The following is an 18,840-nucleotide window of genomic DNA, read 5'->3' as shown; positions in this document are numbered from 1 at the left end:
AAAATGATACATGCAGTAAGTCAGAACTAACTAAGGCCACTTTGCTTACTTTCCGTTTTTCAAAGTGAGAGGCAATGATTACTTACGTTCAATTAATTTTTGAATGACCTCATGTCTCTGTTCTTGTTTACGATTATAACGTAGAAAAATGCATAGCGTTCGTGAAGCTGCCTTTTGGACAGGTAAGACATTCTTAAAGAAATAAGAAAGACAATTAAACCAATATAATAATACACTTTTGCTCCACAAATCAATTTTCGATTGAGGCTAAAAGTAAGAGCAGGGTTGGGGCGCCTGGGTGGCTCAGTCGGTTAAGCGTCCGACTTCAGCTCAGGTCATGATCTTGCGGTTCGTGGGTTCAAGCCCCACAAGCCCCGCATCGGGCGCTGTGCTCACAGCTCGGAGCCTGGAGCCTGCTTTGGATTCTGTGTCTCCCTCTCTCTCTGCCCCTGCCCCCTCGTACTCTGTCTCTCTCTCAAAAATAAGCATTAAAAAAAAAAAAAAAAAAGTAAGAACAGTGTGGTCCACCTCTCAAATCCCTGTGGAAGTGCCCTCATAATTTAATGTCAATACCACTCAGGCATATCAACTAATGTATCATATTACAAAGTTAATTCAGTTTGGCACAGTTTCCAAATCATCCAAATCTGATTCATAGGATGACTCTCGTTTCTTTGCCACTTCATCTTAAGTGACATTCTCCCCAAATACATCTCGGCCACCCATTCTCTTAGCCATTCCCTGGACCTTGTCACTCATTTATTCAGCAAATACTTGCAAGAACATACCCTGTGTCAGATACATCATCAAAAATGTGCCACTTCTAAAATATAAATTTAGAGATCCCATGATCAGATATACTTTGCGATCCTTCTGGCTTGCTTCTGACTCTTCGAACTCAATGTCATCACTGAGATCCCTGGTCCACACCACAGATGAAACTTAGAATCAAAGGGACACCATGTCCATAACTCTTACTAATGTTCGATACTCCTTTGTCCTTTGAATTTCTGTCACACCGCTGGGCAGAATTCATTAATTTTAAATGAATTCAATCATCTGTCTTTACTGGGTTTGGGTTCCAACTACGTATCAGAGAAAAATCTCTCAACCAGATCTATTATGCCCAGTATAAAATTCACGTACACCATCTTGGCTTATGTATCAATACTATAATATTTAAATATTAAAGGTTCAGACTAGTACAGTGGGGATCCTTGAAATTCAAGTAGAATAAAACCGCACACTGCTGCCTTTCTGTATCTTTAAATATTTTTCACAACAAAAGTAGGGGAAAAAAAGCTTATGTCATTGCTCAAAACCTTCCAAAGACTTCCCCTGTTTCAGAGAATACAACCTGGATTCCACATCATGGCCCTCGAAGTGTGCTGTGCTGTGGACCCAGCCACCCCTCTACCTCACGTCTCTACCACTTTCTACAATGGCTTCCGTCCTCACGCAACCACACTATTCCCTTTGCCTGGACCACTTGTCCTTCAGACATCCACAGAGTAATTCCAGTACTTTGTTCAAGCCTCTGCATGAAGCACACTTGATCAGAGAGGACTTTTTCCTGACCGCTCTCTCCACAACAGATCCTACTACCCTAGGTCACGTTCCTCGCCCTCTACCCTGCTTTCCCGGTCTTCACTATACTTTTCATCCCTGACATACTATATACGTATGTTTGTTTACCGCCTGTGTCCAACAGAATCTAAGGCTCCGTGATAATAAGTTCCTTATCTCTTTTGTTTGCTGCTGTATCTTGGTACCCAGAATAGTGCTTGGCACACAGTAAGCTCTCAATTAATTTTGCTGAAGGAATGAATACTATGACCATTAGTATGGAATTAAAAATACAAATTCTTTCTTTTCTCCAGAGAATACTGACACAGAATAATGTGTCCTCTTTGATCATGGAAAACGTGCTGTGATAATCACGTATCTCCTTTTAAGTGTGGAGTTACTGTCTTGTAAAAGAAAATAGTAAAACGAGTCTCTCAGGCTTCCAAGTAGTTTGTTCATACTCTATGTTGCAACTCGTCTCTCCTTCCTGATAAGAGAAGCTAAAACTATGGAATAATTATGTATTCTTGGCTTTGGAAACACAACATGCCTACTGAATAATCAGACTGAGGTCAACAATTAAGATCAAACTTCACAGCACTTATCAGCCCCTGTTAATACATTTACTCAGCCTGTCTTATTATCCACCTCGCCGCCACCACTGTAGAACGCAGGCTCTGTTAAGAGCAGGACTCTGTCTTATTCACTCCCTTTATCCCTAACTCTTGGAACAGGGCCTGACACATAGCAGGCACTCAAATAAGTAATTTCTGAATAAAAGAATTAATAAATTCTGCTCAATTTGATGTGAAATTTCCTATGTGGCACACTCACGCGTTGTCCTCTGGTAAGGAGTCATTGTTGCCAAAATCATTTCTTAAGACTGTTAACGTCTATAACATAACCTTCATCTTCTAGGCTTTGCTTTGATGAATGAAATTAACTTGTAGAAGAAGTAGTTCATGAAATGTCTATTTTTTTTTTTAACTTAAGTTGAAAATGACACCGACCATGTTATTTTTCTTTTTAATCTTTGAGGCTAAAACGGATTTGGGGTTTCTGAGACGGCTATTAGATTTCATTATCTCCCTTTTATTGAGAACAATGAGAACATAAAGCACTTTTTTTAGCAGCTTCTAAAACTTATACGTTATATGGAAATTTCTTATACTTCAAAAATGGTAGGAAGACATCATATTAAATGTACATATTAAATGTACAGTGAACCGGGGGTTCAGCAGACCTCTCTGGAAATTTTTGTAACAAAGGTCAACAACTCACTCTCTGGGGGATTTGAGTACAAATCTTTTCTTTTTTTTTCCTGCTTTTGACTCTAATTTTAAGGCTATCCATCATAGACCACCATGTTTTTAATATAAGCTTTATCTGTTACATAGCCATCTTTCAGAGGTACTTTAAAAGAAAAAGTAACTCCTCTAAGATTGAGGGGCTTACAAGATGCCTTGGCAACACGGCATAGTTGAGGCAGGCTCTGAGGCCATGACACATAAAAGGTATATTATCAGAGCAGAAGGTACTTAGCAGTCAAGATCATAGTCTCCTGCCAACCTGCCTCTTGAGAAGAGCTACATCAAGTTTGAAGTGAGTCTGTTCACACTCTCCTTGGCGACATATGGACAAAGGGTAAGTGAAGATACCACCTGTTCATTCTTCATTCCAGCTATACAGACAATGTTCAAAAACAAGCATCAGTGGAAAAGCACAGAGAAACTTAAGTTCCCCCTTCAGAGACCTGGCAAAAGAACATCCTTCTAGGACAAAATGGAATAAATGAAGTTTGTCGTACTACTTTGAGAACGTGAAGAATCTGGTAACTCCAAAATCAGGTGAGAGTTCAAAAGCATTAGATAAAAGGTACCAGGCTCACATTTGTCATCACGATCGTGAACATTCTTTGCAAGAAACGATAATAAATCTGATCACTGGATATGATGTGTGGCAGACAGGCATATTTCTGCAGTAGCTTCTCATGAGTTCTCCATTTTAAGGAGGCCGCAGCTCGCTGCTCGGCGGCTGTGAGTGCCGGAATCAAGTCAGGCAGAGATGACAACTGAAAAAGAAAGCCCATCAGAGGATGGATGATAATAAATCCACCACAGCATTCCAGAGAATTCTTCAGTCTTACAACACACTGGGGAGAGGGACATTCTCACTCACTTCACAACTTAGGATCTCGGTTGTCACAGGGAGACCGTTATCCGGCAAATTCAAGTAAGTATGTTTTAAAAATTCCGTAAGTAAAATGAACAGTTACTGGAAACGAAATTCTGAAATAGAGAATGGGCTCACAATCCCTCTGACAAAAGTAAAATTTGTTCTACTTCACTGTTGGAAAATTGTGACCTTCCAAATTCCTTCTCTTCTGTCCTCACCAGACGCTATTCTTGGAATAATAATTAATGCTAATAAAAACTGAAAATGTGAACGTAACCTCCAAGGGCAGTAAGAATCACGGTAATACAAGAATTGGAGAGGAAATTCAGGCTGTTGAAGCTCCAAGAGACATTTATTTACTAAGCACTTGTTAATATGGGGCAGACGCTATTTTAAATATTTTCCATCCGCTCTCTCCTTGTTCCCTACAACAACTGTGCAGAGTGAGATCATGTTTGTAACATTCAGGAACTTCTTTGATACAGGACGTTTACCTTATTTTCTTGAACACTGCTTTCTCCACCGGTAGACATAAGTTCAAGGATTTCTGGAAGATGATCTATGAGAGCATCTAGTACCTTTTAATAGAGATATTGGTTACTTTTATGGCAATTACTGTTTTTCTAGTCTTGGATTCGTTTCATATGTCCATCTCTGTATTTGTCTCTCGATACTGTTCAAATAGTCTAGACCGGAGACAGCCACTTCTACACAACCAACATGCTGAAAACCTGCCTCTCGGCTTTTAAAAAGCAACTGAAGTTAGATAACGCCCTCTGCCATGACTAAATATTGAGGAGCTGAGCTTTGACAAGCCCGTCCTCATTTGAGTGAACAGGATATACTGAATGCATCATCAACATAAAGCACTGCAAAGTCTCCACAAGTATACTCCCCAAAGAATGCTAAGAGAAAAAGAGATAACATTGAATGTACGATTCCGACTGTGGAAAATAAAAACCTCTTCACAGAAAAAAGTGGGAAATTTTTAAACTACAACCAAACAGTAACAGTGACTGGAACTAAAGGTATTCTTTTGTCTGTCTACTTTTTGGCATTTCCTAAATTTTCCTTAATAAGCAAATATATGTACGTATTTTAAAAACCTAGTATTTTTTTTTAAAGATCTCAATTTCCAGTCTATGATACAATAGTACATTGTCTTAACACTTTTGGGGATTGCCAGCTAGAAGAATTCATGCAATTCCTAAGAAGAAGGCGGGGAAAGGGCATTGAAATATTCAGACTTAACATAAAAGAAGTAAAAACCAAGGAGTAAGAAGATATTACCTCCAGTGATTCATCTTGTAATAATGTTATCAGTTCTTTATGTATTAAATATACTCCAGAATTCAGAAGTTTAGAGACCTAAAATGCAGCAATAAAGTCTCTCAGATTTAAAACTACTAGACATCTAAAGGTTATAATAATAATTTTACAAAATACATCCCTGTTAGATACTTCTTCTGAAACGAGACTAGGTTACAACATACATATAAAAATTAGATTTCTAGAAAAATTAATTGCATACAAAACCAGCTTTTTAGTCTCCTTTATGACACTCTGGAGTGTGGACACGTGAGAATCAGCAAGTAAGCGCCCACATGGGCGCAGCAAATGTAGGAAGGATTTATCAGAGTCATAATTTCCGTATCATAAGCAATAAGCCCATGGATGCCTCCAGCTCATATTTTAAAGTCTTACAGCGGCCAACAAGGTCTCCCAGGATAGTGCAGGCACATGAGCATTCGCCCTGGCTCAGCACCTCCTAAAGAGGGCAAGTTCTACAGAAGGTCTGTGTGATGCAGGGACAGAGGGGAGTCCCAAGCAAGCAAGACATCAAAGACTTTTCCCATCAAAGACTTTGATCACCACAAAAGGAGCTGGAAGGGTCTAAGCTAAACTCCCCTGTGAACAGGTGTGGGTTTTTTTCCTCCTCCAGACAAAAGCAGAACTCACAATGATAAATCCACCAGTTTCTACTTCTTTCCTTCTTTCTTTCTTTCTTTCTTTCTTTCTTTCTTTCTTTCTTTCTTTCTTTCTTTCTTTCTTTCTTTCTTTCTATGTATTGGGCTTCTGGGTAAGATTTCAATGGGCAGGAGGGGGTGGGGGGAAGTATTTTAAAAACCTCTCCTCTACAGGGTTGTTTCTGACTCGTTCAGAATATTTTCAAAATACTATTTTTCTGAAAAACAAGAATAAAGTTAGGATATAGGAAAGTAATTATCAGAATTTAACAACAACCCTGTGAGGAAAACTTAAACTCACCAGTGGATTTTCACTGCTCAAAAGGACAAACCCAGACTAACAATTCATTTTTGGAATAGAGGATCGTGAACAGCCTACCTACATGGTATGACTGAGGGAACATGGTAACTAGCCACCCAGCAAATAGCTAGATCAACAACTGCCAGACTCACTCCTACCAGTGAAATATTTTTATGTACCCATTTCAAGATGTTTCTCTCTCTGGTGCTAACATGTGATGTCCACTACAAAACACAAATAACGATGAAATTTTAAAGGGATAAAGATAAAAATAAGTAAAAGCTCTAATATCACATAAACATTGCGTTCTCAGACACGAACCTCATGAAACCGTCTCTGGACCATTAATCTAATAACTACAAGCATGCACGGTAACCAAGACTAAATGCTCACTTAAGGCACACTGGAGACAGAGATTTCACTCAGCCGGCCAGTGCCCTCTGTCCCGTCCCATCCTCCAAAACATACTGTGCAACACTGGAAGTATTTTAATTAGTTACACCATTGAAAGACAATATTTCCTAGATTTTGCACAATGAACGTTTCGTTCACCCCAGAAAAAGTGTTATTCAGAAGAATACTATCACCCAACAATCAAGAGTCTCAAGCAACATAATCATGATGCTACGGGCTCCTCGTGTGCTTATAGCTAATCAAACAATGCTCTGATGTAGGAACCCAGTGCAAGGAAGGGGCTGAAATATTCTCATTGAGAGTAAGAATATTTAGATACCTCTTGTGAAGACAGGAAATATTTTATTGTGCCATTTACAAAGAGACATTTATATTTGGAAGTTGATAACTTACAGTTTATATGTGCCTACTGCAACTATGTAAGCATACACGTGCTTCCTGGGATCACCCAAGACACGTCTCCAGATTTCAACCCCTAGGGTTAAGAAGTTAATTATATTCATCGGAAATGTTTAAATTCACTTTTGCTTCTTCCACTCAAGAGAGTTATAATAGCTGAACCTAACAGGTATGTTCATAAAACGTGATCCATTTGCACGAAAAGCAATAAATAACCTGTCACTCGATTTTCCGTTTACTCTCAAGTTCTTGAGTTTAGATGCAAAGTTAAATATTAATATTGTAAGGCACATAAAACCTGGTTTTACTTCCAAACCAAAGATACCCATATTCACACCACAATGTCTGGCTTACAGTCAGCACTTAATAGAGGTACGCTGAATGAATGGATCAATAAATGGTAAATGAATACAATGTGCTTATGTAAATGACTTCTGTCAACATACTAAAAAGAGAATTATGGAAATTTTAAAATAACAGTTAGGACTAAAATATGAAAGCGATATGGAGCCCATATCATATAATAAACCTTTATAAACAGAAGTGTACAAAATATCCAAAACTCATCTAGCATACATAGGTGGAATCAACAAACGTCAAGTGCTAACACTTCTTCACACTTACTTCATAAAAGCAAATGGCAATAGTGTATCTGACTGGTACTTCAGGGTCATGACAAAGGCAGAAGAATGTAGAATAGAGTTCCATGTGGAAGTTTTTAGGATCAACAAAAACAATCATGGCCTGGTGGAGGTGGAAGGGAGAAGATGAGTGGGAAGGAGAGAAAAACGTGCATCAATACCTAATATTACAATCATTTCATTTCAATTGAAATCATGTCCTCTACATAATAATTTAGGTGGAAATCACATTTGGAAGATCCAAATGCATGCATATGGCTCTACTTTATACATAAAGTTAAATATAAATTATACTAATATTACTCAGGACCTACTGTCTACACCAGACATAAGGCTAAGCAGCAGGGTCATAAATGGCCATGGTTTTTAATGCTATCTATTCAGATATTTTAAAGTTATCATCAAAACCTTTTGTCAGTACAAATACATAATCTATTACCGGAAAGTTATAAGCACAGTTCTTCCGTACTGAAATATATTTCTTCTCCTGCTCTAGGATTTGGGGTGGAATCTGATTTTCATTGTGTCCATTTTCTTGTTGCAAACCCAGCGTACACAGCTTCTTATAAAACTCCAAAAATCGCAAGTGTTGATCTGGAGTAAAAATTCCTAAAACAAATATAAAACCTTTGTTCAACATTTTCACTGAAAACAAAAATAGAGAGAGAAAAGCAAAATACAACACCTACGTAACGGGAACCAAATACTCAAGTAAACCGTTAAAGACCATAAATAAAAGCAACAGTGAGGAAAGAGTACCGCTTATGGAGAAATTCAATGGGTCTATTGTCTCACCTTATGTTGATTTTAAGAACACTTTAATTTTAACAGTATAAACTATGCAATGCAAGAATGACGACTGAATGTCTGCAGCACGTATCACACTACAGACCACTGACGAGTCACTACAATAATAATATATAAGGACCATTACTGCAATTTACTTCTGGTAAATATTCTAAAATTGCCTGCAGAAAAGACATGTATGTGTATCTGCAGAGGAAAGAGTTTAAAAACTCAACCTAAAAGATGGCAAAGTAAACTCTAAATATTTTTGATCCACAGACTCGTTCCACATTAATAAATTATCTTAGAGAGCAAGGAACTCATCATATACTGCAAACCTTATTTTCAACGGCCAATTAAAAGTCTATAATATACCTGCTGAAAAATGTTTTAGTATAGCAGATGGCTATAACTTAATTTATGCTTACATTATTACAGGAAGCTAAGAACTGAGTAATATGTTCAAAATGCCAGGTTATGAGTATTATTCTAAATTCTAAGCTGAACTGCTCACATGATATATTAATTACCCAACAAATAGTTAATAAGTGTATACTTGCTATGCACCAATAGCTAATATAACTACGTCATATGCCAACCGATACGATATTTTATATGAATATAAAATATTCAGAAATTTAAAGGGCCATGACTACTTCTTTCGGTCACTGTTCTTTCAAATAGGTTCTGTTAGGGAAAAAGTCATTCTTAAATGTGCTCTAGATTGTGCTACCAAAAATCTAAGACTTCTTAAGATTTTACACCCTTAAAGGATAGGTTTCACAACTGAGGAGCTGCAGTCTAGTGGCTGAGGCAGAAGACAAAGGAAAAAAATTATCCACGATCTTGAAATTCTCAGGGCATATCATACCATAGAGTCCATGGCATAGTTTTCCTAAATGGAAAGATAAGGAAATAAGAATGGATTCGTCCGCTTTGAAAGATTTTTCACAAAATGATTTCACTAAGGGAAGGATAGTTTGACTTCTGTCATCTGGAAAACAAAACAAAACAAAACAGACTTTAGATCTAGTTGCCCACGCTGCACATGGAGAAATGCATACATACAGATTCCAGAAAGGAAAGTCGCTGGGTTGGCCACGCGGCCACGGAACACGTCGGCAAGCCCTGGTCGCAGAAGTAGCAAGAAGAGGGCTGAGATCGGCAAAACCTTTTCACGCCAGGCTCAGGGGCTCGGACTCGTGGCGGGCCACCGGGACCACATGTCAAGAGTGCTTACAGACTAAAGAGCTTTGAGGATTGAGGCTTTGAGGCCGAATAACTACAGAACCTCAACACCGCGGACGTGAACGGAGGACCAGCAGGCTCAGGCCGCAGGTCTCACGTGTTAGCGCGTAACTCACGCCAGGGGGCAGCTTTTTCTGACTGAAATTGTTAGCTTATAATATGTCCTGTTTATTGAATTTCTCCCCTTTTACTTATATGGCACTTCCTTAAGAAGTTCATTGATATTGTGGGGGCGTCTGGGCGACTCAGATGGCTGAGCATCCGACTTCGGCTCAGGTCACGATCTCACGGTTTGTGAGTTCGAGCCCGGCATCAGGCTCTGTGCTGACAGCTCAGAGCCCGGAGCCAGCTTCGGATTCCGTGTCTCCCTCTCTCTCCGCCCCTCCCCTGCTCGCGCTCTGTCTCTGTCTCAACAATAAACATTAAAAAAAACTTTTTTTTAAGAAGTTAATCCATACTTTAAGTATGTCTGCTTAGATTATAAATTTCTCATATATCCCACCGACATTTACATCTTGATTCTAAATACTCTGAATTTCCCATAATTCTCTTAAACTGTCAGAAAGGAATCGCTATTAAGGGTCTGACAAGACTAAGCAAAATGCTGCAACAGGTTTATTGGTATTATGACTGTTACTATCATTACATTTCAGGACCACATCTACCATTTTAACTAAATGACATTTATTAGACATTCATTGTATTCCGTACAGAACACGCATTATCCTAAGTAGAAGTAGAGGGATGAGTAATAAACGGTCTGAACTTGAGAAACTCACACCAGCAAAGAAGCCAAACACACAAACTATCACAAGACGACGTGATCGCTATTCTCATAGTTGGTATAAGGCACGGGTCTGCAATTTTTGTAAACGTTCTAGGCCTCACAGTGTATCTGTCCTAACGACTCTGTCTGCAGCCCAAAATCAGCTGCAGACAATACAGAGCCACGTGGGCATGGCTAGGTTCCAATAAACTTTATTTACATAAGCAGGCAGCAGCAGGATCTGGCCTGCAGACCACAGTTGGTGTACCCCAGGCATAAGACATTTACAGAAATAATCAGAGAGGAGACTGTATTTGCAATGAGCACTGAAGGAAGTTGGTTAGGAGGAAAACAGAAGGGAGAAAAAACAGGGAGAAAAATGAATATGCAGAAAGGCTGGAGGTGTGAGCGAATTTCACGTGCTAAGGGAATGACAAGTGGTACTGAAATGACATTCCCTGAAGGAATGGCACGGGAAACCGTGAACATAGGTTACGCCCAGATCTGTTCACAACCGAGTGTGGACAGTGAGGGGAGAGAGCAAGGAGGGGGCCAAGGCTCCCAGGCTGAATGCCCAGGGGTGCCCCATCATCAGGACAAGGAGATTCACTCACTCATCTATTTTCACGTATTATAGTTCTTACTCCTCTGGCTCATCATATAGGCTGAATGATTATTCTGGAACAATCATACATAATTATTGGCCACACTGCAATAATCTTTAAGAGGCTCTCCTAGTTCAGGGTAAAATGTTGTCCATCCAAGTAAACATAATCCTATAATTACACAACAGAGTTTCGCACCCAAGTACTTGACATTTACTCCTCCAAATTTTACCACATCAAAATGGTTAATGTTTACTGATAAATTAATGTCCAGCATTCGTCAAAAGTCTAGTCATATACTCACAGAGGAGCTAATTGTCTCTGTGATGTCTTTGTGATTTGACTGGCACAACACGAAGAAATACCTCCTTACCCATTCCCACTCAAACACCTCATCCCAAAGTTTTCCTCCCCACGGCCATGAGATTTCTAGCATTAAAATATTAAGGAAGGAATATTACTGCTTTAGTCAACATCTTTCCTAGGGTCAATTAGTTAAGCAAGTTAAAGGCTAATTACCAAACCAATTCTTATCTCCCCACACAAGGCAGCTAAACGTGGATGAGCGAAAAGAGAGAGGTATGGAACATGCAGTAACACAGGGTGCCAGGAAGGTAAAAGCAGCCACAGAGAAGGTGCCACAAGAGAAAGAACCAGAAAGAGACAGAGAGGAAGGGAGGCTTAATGTTCATCATAAAACAACATAAGGAATTCTATCCCTTATCTGTCTTCACTCCCTATCAGTTACAAAACAGGGGAAAACACTGCTTTCAGAAGCAAAGGTGTGTCCGCGGGAAGATTTACCTGTGTCAAACACGTCAAGCAGATTAACCAAAGTTTCGAAAGCAGCAAGCCGCACACTGCTGCCTTCATCCCTGGAGAGTTCTATTAGCTCAGGGAGCACCACGCTTTTTGTAAGTTCTGTCCTGCACAAGAAGCAACAGAAGACAATAAATCAATTCAATGAATTATAGCAAGAACTTATGAAGTGAAACTCATGGGGCCAGGTACTGCAGAGAATAGGAATAATCATAAAGATCCGGCTCCTGCTCTCCAGAAGCTTGCAATCTGGCTGGAAAGCATGATATAAACATAAGAAACATTAACAGTAATTGTCTAATTACTTAAATCAATTCTACTTCCACCAGGATAATATTATTACCTGCAGAGATCTTAATGACTACAAGTTTATACTAAACTTTATATATTGTAAAAGTTTTCCATTTTAAGCAACTTCAGCAAATGATCTGGACTAGCCAGAAAAACCTAACAGTAGCGACCACAGAAACCTTCACAAAATCTTTTTATCTAGATTTCAAGGGATGCATTATTTTTTCATTCACCTAAAATACAACATTACAGTAACTAATTCCTACATAGAAGAATGATACAGGACACTAGACGCTCTCTCTGAAAGAATGAAACACAATACCCATGCTTTCAGGACATATACAACATTTATAATACAATCACCAATGGTTCTCATTAGATACTTTAATCAGCCACTGCTTATTCACCAAAATGAGATGCTACTACAATGACCCGTGCTGATAAGGGAGACTTATAATGTGATGCATTATCACGTGTCCTTCCTAGACACGTGATGGAAGACGGCACGAATTATAATTTGACAGAAAATGAGAAAGCCACTGAGAGTTGCAGAAAACCTGAAAAGATTTAGGGCAGAGCACAAAGACTCTAAAAGAACGCTGTCAAGCAGAACTTTCTGCTATGAGGAAAATGTTTACAAACTGTATCGTGGCCACATGTGGCTACTGAGCATGTAAAATAAGGTCAGTAGGGGCGCCCGGGTGGCTCAGTCGGTTGAGCGTCCGACTTTGGCTCAGGTCATGATCTCACGGTCTGCGAGTTCGAGCCCCGCGTCGGGCTCTGTGCTGACAGCTCAGAGCCTGGAGCCTGCTTCGGATTCTGTGTCTCCCTCTCTCGCTGCCCCTCCCCCACTCATGCTCTGTCTCTCTCTGTCTCAGAAATAACATTAAAAAAGATTTTTTTTTAATAAATAAAATAAGGTCAGCATAACTGAGGAACTGAAGTTTTAACTTTATTTTACTGAATTTAAATAGCCAAACATGGCTAGCGACTACCTTATTGGAGAGCACCGGCTCTAAGGACTTGCGCGATCAGAGAGCCAAAAACTGTTTCTAAGAAATTAATCTATGAAAGGGGGGGAAGGTGGTCAAAAGTACAAACTTCCAGTTATTAAATAAATAAGCCATGGGGATGTGCTGTACAGCATAGTGACTATAGTTAACAGTACTGTACTGTATATTTGAAAGTTGCTAAGAGAGTAAATCTTAAAAGTCGTAAAAGAAAAAAATTCTGTAACTGTGTAAGGGGACAGGGGTAGCCAGACTTACTCCGATAATCGTTTTGCAATGTATACCGACCCGTGTTGTACCCATGAAACTAATCTGTTTTATATCAATTCAGAACGTGTTTGCATGCTGTTGAAAACCTTGAGTTTATTAAGAATGAAAGACGGTAGTTTAAGATAAAGATCTCATCCCTATTTACAGGCAAAAGTTACTTCCATTCAATCTTTCAAATGACTTTTCCCCCCAAGAGTGGTATACTGATGCAAACCCAACTTAATTATATCTGGGTATTAAAGATAAAAACAATCAGAATCAAAAGGTCTTTAATAGCTGCACAAGGATTTCTTAATGCTGAAAAGGCAAAGTGAAAAAATCAAATCTGTGTATCATCAGTGGTAATAAGGACATGTCAGTTTCAACCTACCAACACCAACGGGGATTTCTCATTTTCAACTACGTTAAAGCCACTAAACACTATGGCACTATGTATTAAAAGAGCGCTTTTATAGGTTATCAAAATTTTAAAAAACATAAGAGCTATATAAAAATAGATAACCTATAACTCTCTACTTAAAGAAACTTAAAGAAACTCTGATAATGTACGGCCTCCAGGCTTCTATCCTGTTGATGTTATTATACACATCCTCTTTGGGCTTCAGCTTCCTCATCTGTAAAAAAGGAACAATTACTATCCATCCAACAGATGATTGTGAGGATATTAAGCTCACACAAGTGCTTAGAAGAGTGTCTCACACATGGTAAATATTATCTAAGTGTATACTAATGTTGTTCATAAATTTTGATATACACTAATTCTTTATACTTATCTCTAAAAATGGAATAATACCGGTAAAATATCAGCAAAAATTTTGTGTATATTATAGAATTCAAAAAGATTCTAGGTTTATGCTTCTCCCAGTAGGACACGAAGATGTTTCCTGTGCCTTTGCTAGCACTAAAGATTTATCATTAACTTTTCTGATTTCATTGGTAAAAGGAGCATTTCACTATTGTTTTGTAAATATCACATATTATTCAGTAACTGTCTGTCTACTTGACTACATCTCTGGTCAAACTCCAAGCACCTGGACGACAGGACTGTATCTTTTTCATTATTATATCATCCATATGTAACCCATAGCTTATGGTAGGTGCTCAATGCATACTCATTAAATGCATAGATCTCTCTACAACTAATGAGGTTGAACAATGAGATTGAGTACACTTACATTTCTTCTTTATGAAGTATATTATTTGTTTTCTTTGCCCGTTTGTCACATTATAAAAGTAAAAATAAGGCATCGTGGCAGACCCACACATGTAAGATGCAAATATTCTCTCATTAGTTCCTCTAAACAAGCTGGATTAGGGCTGAGTACCTTCTTCAAGAAGCAGATGTGGGCTATACACTGCCTGTGCTGGTATATTTATGAGAATATCCTTTTCTTGACTTCATATGCAAACTCCACTCTGGCTAGGGCAGAATTGTAGGTCATTATCCTTTGTACTAAAAATGCCTTTGGCATGTAGGGATTCGGAACAAAAATCTGGGGACGGCCTGATTCTATTATTTGTGTAGGAGTCCAGTCTTATCAGCCAACATGCTAATAATTATAACCTAACCCTTCCATAACATCAGAAGGCAGGGTATGTAAAATACAGGGTGAGGGATAGCAAGATGAATGAAATAAGCAAGCTTGCCCAGATGGCCAACCTGGAATTCTGGGGTCTCGCTGTGTGATCCAAATCTACCCAGGTGCTGGCCATGATTTGGTGCCACCTGATGGTAGCAGCCTGATCAAACTAAGTACCGATGAAGGATGATCCTGAGTTCCACGGTTGGCCCGGTCAGCAACAGCAATTCAAGGAAACTTCTCATCTGTTTGTGCCTTTTCCACCGGCCTTTTTAAGGAGCCTAGGCTGAAAGAAATACTGGGGACCCAATCATCTCCATCTCTTTGTTAAGAATATAAAGTTGCTTAGCCCTCCCCTACATCAACGCCCTTCCAATCTGACAGAAGACAAAACTCATAGGCAGAGGACAAGAACCAATCATCAGTCCCATTATGTCTGAATTCTACAATCTGCCTCTGACAAAAGCAATCATGGATCTGCTTTGTGTCACTGTAGTTTGTATTTATCATACAGTATATACTCCTTTTGTATCTGGCTCGCTTCCCTTAACATACTGATTCTGAGACATATCCATGCTGTTATACTGCATGTATCAGCATGACATTCCTTTTTCTTGCTAAATAGTACTCCACTGTATGGACATACCGTATTTTATTTTTCCTTTCATCGATCAGTAGACATCTGGATTGTTCCAGTTTGGGTGTTACAAATAAAGCTACTATAAACATGTGTATCTAACACAGCTCTTGTTATGGATATATTTTCACTTCTCTTGGGTAAATAATTAAAAGTAGAATGGCTAGGCCATATTAAAGATGTTTAGCTCTGAAGTAAATGCCAACTAGCAGTATTATATCATGGGAGATTGGAAGGTTGTTGATTTGATAATATTCAGGAATGTGATAAGTTTCAAATTAGTCTTTATGTACAGTGTGAGATGAGAATTAATGTTCATTTTTTTTTCTCTCATGAATATCCAGTTATCCCAGTACTGTGTTTTGAAGAGATTTTCCTCCTTGAACTGCTTTGGCATTCTGTTGAAAGTCAATTGGCCACATATATATGTGTGTCTATTTCTGTACTCTCTTCTGTTCCACTTATCCATATCTATTTTTGTATGTATCCTGAAACATCTTTAAATCCATTAATTAATTCTAATAGTTGTTTTGTAAATTACTGAGGATTTTCTATGTAAACAGTGATGTCATCTACAAGTAGAAATCATTGTAAATTACTGAGGATTTTTCTATGTAAACCATTCTGTCATCTACAAGTAGAAATCATTTTACTTTTTCCTTTCAGATCTTTAGACCTTTAAGATTTTTGTTTTCTTGCCTTATTTCAATAGCTAGGACATCCCATACAGTGTTGAACAGAAGTGATAAAAACTATCCTCAACCTGTTGTTACCTTAAGGAAAAAGCATTCAGTACCTACCATTAATTATGACGTTAGCTGTAGGTTTCTCATACATGCCTGTATCAGATTGAGGAAGTCCCCTTCGCCCCTAGCTTCCTGAGAGTTTTTATCACGAACGGATGTTGAAATTTTGTCATACGTTAATAATGGGGGGCATTTTCAGGTTATCTTACTTGTCATGTCACCAGAAATTTGATCAATTTCTTCAAAAGTATATTCTTCCAGGGCACCTGGGTGGCTCAGTCGGTTAAGCGACTGACTTCGGCTCAGGTCATGATCTTGCAGTTTGTGAGTTCAAGCCCCACGTCGGGCTCTGTGCTGGAGCCCGTTTCGGATTCTGTGCCTCCCTCGCTCTCTGCCCCTTCCCCACTCACTGTCTCTCAAAAATGAATAAACGTTAAAAAAATTTTAATTCATTTACAAAAGTATGTTCTTTATTTCCTATCTGAGCACTGTATGTTCCTCCCCTCCAACACTGAAGAATCTTTTTGTAGATTCCACATTTGTTTCTTTTTTCTCTTTAGTCATCCCTGTATAAAGAGAGGTCTATTCCATACGGTTGTTTTCCTGCAAACACATGTGCACAACCTCTTCGTTATACTATTCACTATTGATCTGATTATTCTAAGAACTGTCCTCTTTGATCCCAAGCTAGTGCACAACCCAGCTGGACAAGAATCTCTTAATTTTTCTTCCTGATAATCTTATTAAATGAAGAACAATTTCTGGTGCTCATTTCTGATTAAACTAAAGTGGTCAGTAATTGCTCCCCTGCCAGCCACAACAAACACAAAACTACAAACCCAAGTCTGTACTGTTCTTGGGCCCTATTCCCATACTTCCTATTCCCAAAGTGCCTTAGACCACAACTCCCAGCACAGTAGTGGGCAGCCTCTCTCTTAAATCAGCAGCAGTCTCAGAAATATCTCTTCCCACCTCCTTTCACTCATCTCAGGGCTTCTCCTAGCCTTGTGTGTAGAAAATTCCTGTTGGTGGTTATCAGAGCTTAACAAAAGTCCTAATTTCCAATGCCAAAAGAAAAAAACTGTATACGTCTCTTTAGTTTTATATATTTATCAAAGAGAGAATACAAAATATGAATCAGATCATAGTAGTTTTTAGCCATGACACCATGAAAATCCTATGATTATATTCTAATAGTACATGAGAATTCAAAATTAAATGAATTTAATCAGGCAAATTAATTTTTTGAGTGAATTCTAAGTTAACAAGGTAGGTAGATTCTAGCTTTGCTTTTGTAAATGAATCCTTAAGCAATAATTCTATATTAATTTTCAGAAGGCAAATGTGAACACATCTGACCAGCCTGTTTTTAACAGTGGCAAAATGTCAGATGACAAAACATGGAATACAAAAAGACAATGATATATTCTCCTGATAGGTTCTGATCGTGATTAAGGAGCACAGAACTGGGCAAGACTGAATTATTTATGGTCCACAATGATCCAGAGTCAGCCTAGCCTAAGAACATCTATCAGAAAGAAGCTAGTTCTGAAATCAAAATTAGAGAAAGGATTACTCTGTTACATTGTTAAGCTTCTAACACAACACTTAAATCCTCCGATTCAGCAAGGTGGACAGGACAGAGGACCTGAATCTGTATGACATTCTGAAGTCATCCCAAAGCCTTAAATACTGGCCCCCATTTTTTTGTTGTTGTTAAGAACTATACAAATGGCAACAACCTGATTGTCCCTGCTTGTGAAACAAAGAACCAGGTGAAAACAGTGCAACTTCTATTAAAAAATAAGAGGTCTCAATGTTTTTTCTATCAATTTAGGATCCTTTAAAAAAAAAAAAAACTATTTCCCATGATGGTTCTGAGATAAAACTTCCTTTAATATCATACCTTAACATGAGATCAGTTTTTATGGGCGAAGAGGAGACTATCAGCCCTAGGCATCTCCTTCCTGAACCTCACACAACCAAAAGGCAAGAAAAGACAGTGGAAATGCCAAGGTGTACAGGAAACAAAGACTTCCACTGAGTAAGCCCATCTGAGAGGACCCAATAATATGTCATTCGCCCAAAGGAATGCTACTGCAATAGTCCAAGCGTGGTTTATATTGGGACATTTTCCCTTCTCGGATCTAGGTATCTGGATGTTAACTAAAGCCAGTGAAGGTGAGAAAGAAAGAAATTAACATGAAGTAAATGCTAAGCAACTTCACTTTAATCTAATCTCTTTTAATCCAGACACATCAGGAGGTACTTGTTGTTACAATCATTTTTAAAGCTCATATAAATTTTAGCCCTTCAACAAGCATGCTTTCATGGAACACACAGGCACAGCATATGCATGTCTGACTATCCAGAAATAAGTATATGACACAAGGAATTGAAATGATACTTACCCAATGCCCTGAGCTATGTTCTCTAATTGCCGACACATACAAGATCGAACTTCATATTCCACATCTTGACAGAGTGATTTTACCAGGGGAAGTATCTCTCTTTTAATGCTTAGAAGGCAAAGAAAGGAACGTGCAAGTGGGTACTTTAGACTAAAATTTTCAAACAGTTATCATCAAAATCTTAGCTTACCCTAACAACAAACATATT

At 38.6% G+C, this 18,840-nt stretch overlaps 1 protein-coding gene across 4 annotated transcripts in view; it reads right to left on the bottom strand.

Annotated features, from left to right (window-relative positions):
• Window positions 1-18,840, bottom strand: part of PPP4R4 (protein phosphatase 4 regulatory subunit 4) — a 109,327-nt gene that overhangs the window by 32,308 nt on the left and 58,179 nt on the right. For all 4 annotated transcript variants that reach the window (XM_053224889.1, XM_053224890.1, XM_053224891.1 and 1 more), the window contains exons 7-15: window positions 18,633-18,740; window positions 11,673-11,794; window positions 9,121-9,243; window positions 7,903-8,072; window positions 7,447-7,566; window positions 5,032-5,109; window positions 4,236-4,319; window positions 3,455-3,637; window positions 87-192 (exon numbers count right to left, since the gene is read on the bottom strand). In XM_053224889.1, coding sequence (XP_053080864.1) covers window positions 87-192; window positions 3,455-3,637; window positions 4,236-4,319; window positions 5,032-5,109; window positions 7,447-7,566; window positions 7,903-8,072; window positions 9,121-9,243; window positions 11,673-11,794; window positions 18,633-18,740 — 1,094 coding nt within the window. The remainder of the gene's footprint in view (window positions 1-86; window positions 193-3,454; window positions 3,638-4,235; window positions 4,320-5,031; window positions 5,110-7,446; window positions 7,567-7,902; window positions 8,073-9,120; window positions 9,244-11,672; window positions 11,795-18,632; window positions 18,741-18,840) is intronic.

Source organism: Acinonyx jubatus, chromosome B3, assembly GCF_027475565.1.
Source record: "Acinonyx jubatus isolate Ajub_Pintada_27869175 chromosome B3, VMU_Ajub_asm_v1.0, whole genome shotgun sequence".
In the NCBI taxonomy this organism is placed as follows: Eukaryota; Metazoa; Chordata; class Mammalia; order Carnivora; family Felidae; genus Acinonyx; species Acinonyx jubatus.
This window is presented reverse-complemented; position numbering and strand designations above follow the sequence as displayed.